The sequence below is a fragment of the Antrostomus carolinensis genome, unplaced genomic scaffold (genome assembly GCF_000700745.2).
Source record: "Antrostomus carolinensis isolate BGI_N321 unplaced genomic scaffold, ASM70074v2 scaffold30798, whole genome shotgun sequence".
NCBI classification, from domain to species: domain Eukaryota; kingdom Metazoa; phylum Chordata; class Aves; order Caprimulgiformes; family Caprimulgidae; genus Antrostomus; species Antrostomus carolinensis.
Window position 1 is genome coordinate 17,433 of NW_010335487.1, and position 3,498 is coordinate 20,930.

Consider the following 3,498-nt stretch of genomic DNA (forward strand, 5'->3'; position numbering starts at 1 on the left):
TCTGCTGTGCTAATTATGGAATTGAATCTTGTGTTAATAGGATTTGGCTGAGGAATAAAATGGAGGAATCGCTGAAGGGTATAACTTTGAGAGTTCTTTTGCATTTGAAAATGAAGGTAGAGGTTTCTTTCAGGTGCTTAATAGCCTTTTAGTAACCGTGGTGTTAATTCAAATACTTCTTACTCCCCTCTCTCTCTCTCTCTCCAGGCAGTCATAGATGCAAATATTTTCCCAGTATTGATAGAAATCTTGCAGAAAGCAGAATTCCGCACGAGGAAAGAGGCAGCGTGGGCTATTACCAACGCCACGTCAGGAGGAACTCCCGAGCAGATCAGGTACTCCCTGTGGCCCCTCTTGGGGGGGAAATCTGTCTGGATGCCTGGTAGCTTTGTCTTGATGGGAACTGCAGGGCAAGTAGTGAGGGGGTTATTTGGAGAAACTCTTATAGAGAACCTGAGACAGACAGAGCTACAGCTGGTTTGTGTACTGCGCTGTAAATTGTAGCTTCCTCCTGAAGAAGGATAAGCGAGTGCAAATGACTTCTCCCTGCTGCCTTTAGATAACTCAGACTAGACTGAATGTCCAGACTTGATGGCAGATTAAATTCCAGTGTGGACTTAGTAGCACCTGGATTTCAAAGAGAGTTAGCAGGTTTCTTCATAGAGAGGGTGTGTATAGAAATGCAGATAACTGGATAAAAACTAACCTTGCAGAACAGTTAAAATGTATTTTAAGGTAACTTTCTGTCTTTTAGTTTGATTCGTCTTGCTCTTTCTAACTGAGGAAAGGTGATGCTTGTTAGATCCTGAACAACAAATGTGTGTTGTTGGTGCTCTCTCTTCAGATACTTGGTAAACTTGGGTTGTATCAAGCCTCTTTGTGACCTGCTGACTGTCATGGACTCCAAGATTGTTCAGGTGGCGTTGAACGGCCTGGAGAACATCCTGAGGCTTGGAGAGCAGGAAGCCAACCAGAGTGGGACAGGCATCAACCCCTACTGTAGCCTAATTGAGGAGGCCTATGGTAGGTTGTGGCTGGTGACCTTGGTGCTATTGACTTTAACACTGAAGGGTGTCTGCTGGTTTTGTTGGCTGCTTTTCTGCTGTGTTAAGGGATTTAGTATATTCCAAACTAGCCAATATTTGTTCCAATAGTCTTTTTTAGACTGTTATGATTGAGCATAGGACAAAATACCAGGAACTAAAATATCATACTGCTGACCCAAGCTTCCTAGATGTGGAGGCCAAGCTGATAACTGTGGCTTGCATCAGTTGGGAGTATTAATCAGAAATCAGTTGAGCTAAGTAAAAAGTGACATTTCTGAGTGGAAGATTACATCTACAGTGTTCAACTGGGTACAGTTAGAGCACAGGGGGAGTCCAGAGAGACTGAGCTTTTCCCTGGAGTGACTCAATTTAGTGGTTTGGGTTGGGTTTTTTTTGGTCCTGCTCTTAATGCTTTGAGGAGCAGTTCCTATTTTGGTCTGAAACTCCCTGTGTACTGCCAGTATCTGATTTGCCCTCTCACTGACAGTTACACTGTGTGTCCTGATTCTCCCAGTACAAATAATTCTTGAAATTCTTGAGAGTACATTGTGCTTGGATGCTTTTTGTTCAGCAGTGGATCTAATTAGGACAGCTCAAGCTGTTGCTGCCCTTCTGCTGGAGGCTACTGGGACAGATCCTGTGCTTCCTTCCCTTCCTTACCCCTTCAACTACCAAACTGTTCACAGTCAGTTGTTTTAATTTCACTGAAATCTGGTGTAGTCTCCAGCCCAGAGCTGGCAGCACATCTGCTTTAGCTGTGTCAGCTAAACCTGCTGGTGAAAAGACGTTAATGCTGCCTGATACAGATGAAATCCACAAGCAGCTTTGGAATAGTTAGAGATGTCAGTGCTGCTCACGAAATGCAAATCTAACACAAAGGTCTTGCAATGAACAGGGACAAGGGTGGAGGAGGGATGTGGGACAGTGTAAATATCAAGATCTCATCATTTCATCACATTCCACTTTTATTTTTCCTCCAAGGTTTGGATAAGATAGAGTTTCTCCAGAGCCACGAGAACCAAGAGATCTACCAGAAGGCCTTTGACCTGATTGAGCACTACTTTGGAGTAGAGGATGACTCTGCTTTAGCTCCCCAAGTAGATGAGAACCAGCAGCAATTCATCTTCCAGCAACCTGAAGCCCCCATGGAAGGTTTCCAGCTATAATGTGCCTGGGGGGGGGAAATAAAACACCACAAACTTGACAGAAAGCAATTTGGGAGCAGCTGATCGTCCCATCCCCTCCTTGCAAATGGAAGGCTAAACACCCACTCCACCTGCTAGGAAATAATTCTTCCTTCAAACAACTAGAAAACAGTGCTTTGCCCTCATGGAGAGGAGGGGATATTCTTACACTTATTTTTTTTCTTTTTTTGCTGCTGCATACATGTCTTTAAAGCAGGCATCTGGGTGGAGGAAGGACACTGAGGTAATGATTGCACCTCTTGGTTGGTTGGTTTTTTTTTTTTTTCTTTGTGGTGATCTCTCTCCCAAATGTCACTTCTTACCTCGGGTACTTAATTGAGATTTCAGCATTGGGTTGGGTAAGAACACAACTAGAAAGTAAGTATTCTGACAACAATAATTCTGGAAACCTGGGTTGATCTATTTAATTTTTTTTTTTTTTTTTGCACATGTTACTCTTTATTAAAGACTCTTAATTTGCCAAGAGCAAAAGTTTAGCCCTGGCCTTTCTGCAAACCCTCCTTCAGCGGACAGTCCTGTTGAACCTGGGCTAAGTTCCCCTGAAATATACTGTAAATGGACAGAGAAAATGGGAAGTTCTCCCACTCCTGGGAAGATTTTTTCTTTTTTTCCTGGGGGGGAAGGTTTCTTCCTGTTGTCTTAGAAATTTTTTTGTTTGTTTTTTTTTTTTTTTGAAGAACTGCTAGTGGTATTTACAAGGAGAAAAATAAAAAAGCACCAAGACCCCAAAGATGGTAACTATGAAGAGAGAGGGTGGGATGCTGGGGTGGTTTTTGAAACAGGAAGCACAGCTGCCCTTGCACAGGCTTTGTTTGCATTGCTACTGACTGGAGTCACAGAACTGTTGAAATGGTGGAAACCCATCTTCATCTTTACTTGAAAAATATATATATATATATTATTTTTTTTCCCCCATGAGAACATGTTTTGAGTTCTTGGGTTGGGGTGGATCACTGTATGGGTTGGAGGAAGAGGATGTAGCTCCACTTGCCAGCAGCGTTGTGTGCGGTGTTAACTTCAGTAGCAACAGGCCTGAGTTTTCAGGTTTACCTCCTGCTCACAGTTGGATCATGTACATTTTACTTCAAAAAAAGAAAGAGAAAAAAAAAGAGTCAAATCTCTGTATTTTTTATATTATATATAGGTAGCTATTTGTCTAATTGGGCTTCAGAGAAAAATATATATAAAATTGCTGTAATTTATGTAAATAAAGCACTGTGAGGCAGGCACACCTGGAAACCACGGCC

At 42.4% G+C, this 3,498-nt stretch overlaps 1 protein-coding gene across 1 annotated transcript in view; it reads left to right on the top strand.

Annotated features, from left to right (window-relative positions):
- LOC104530097 (importin subunit alpha-7) overlaps positions 1-2,825 on the top strand; it is a 9,927-nt gene extending 7,102 nt beyond the window's left edge. Inside the window, exons 11-13 of the mRNA XM_010174578.1 lie at positions 208-335; positions 845-1,023; positions 2,028-2,825. Of these exons, the coding sequence (XP_010172880.1) occupies positions 208-335; positions 845-1,023; positions 2,028-2,212 (492 nt within the window). The 3' untranslated portion in view covers positions 2,213-2,825. The remainder of the gene's footprint in view (positions 1-207; positions 336-844; positions 1,024-2,027) is intronic.
- The last annotated feature ends 673 nt before the right edge of the window (positions 2,826-3,498 follow it).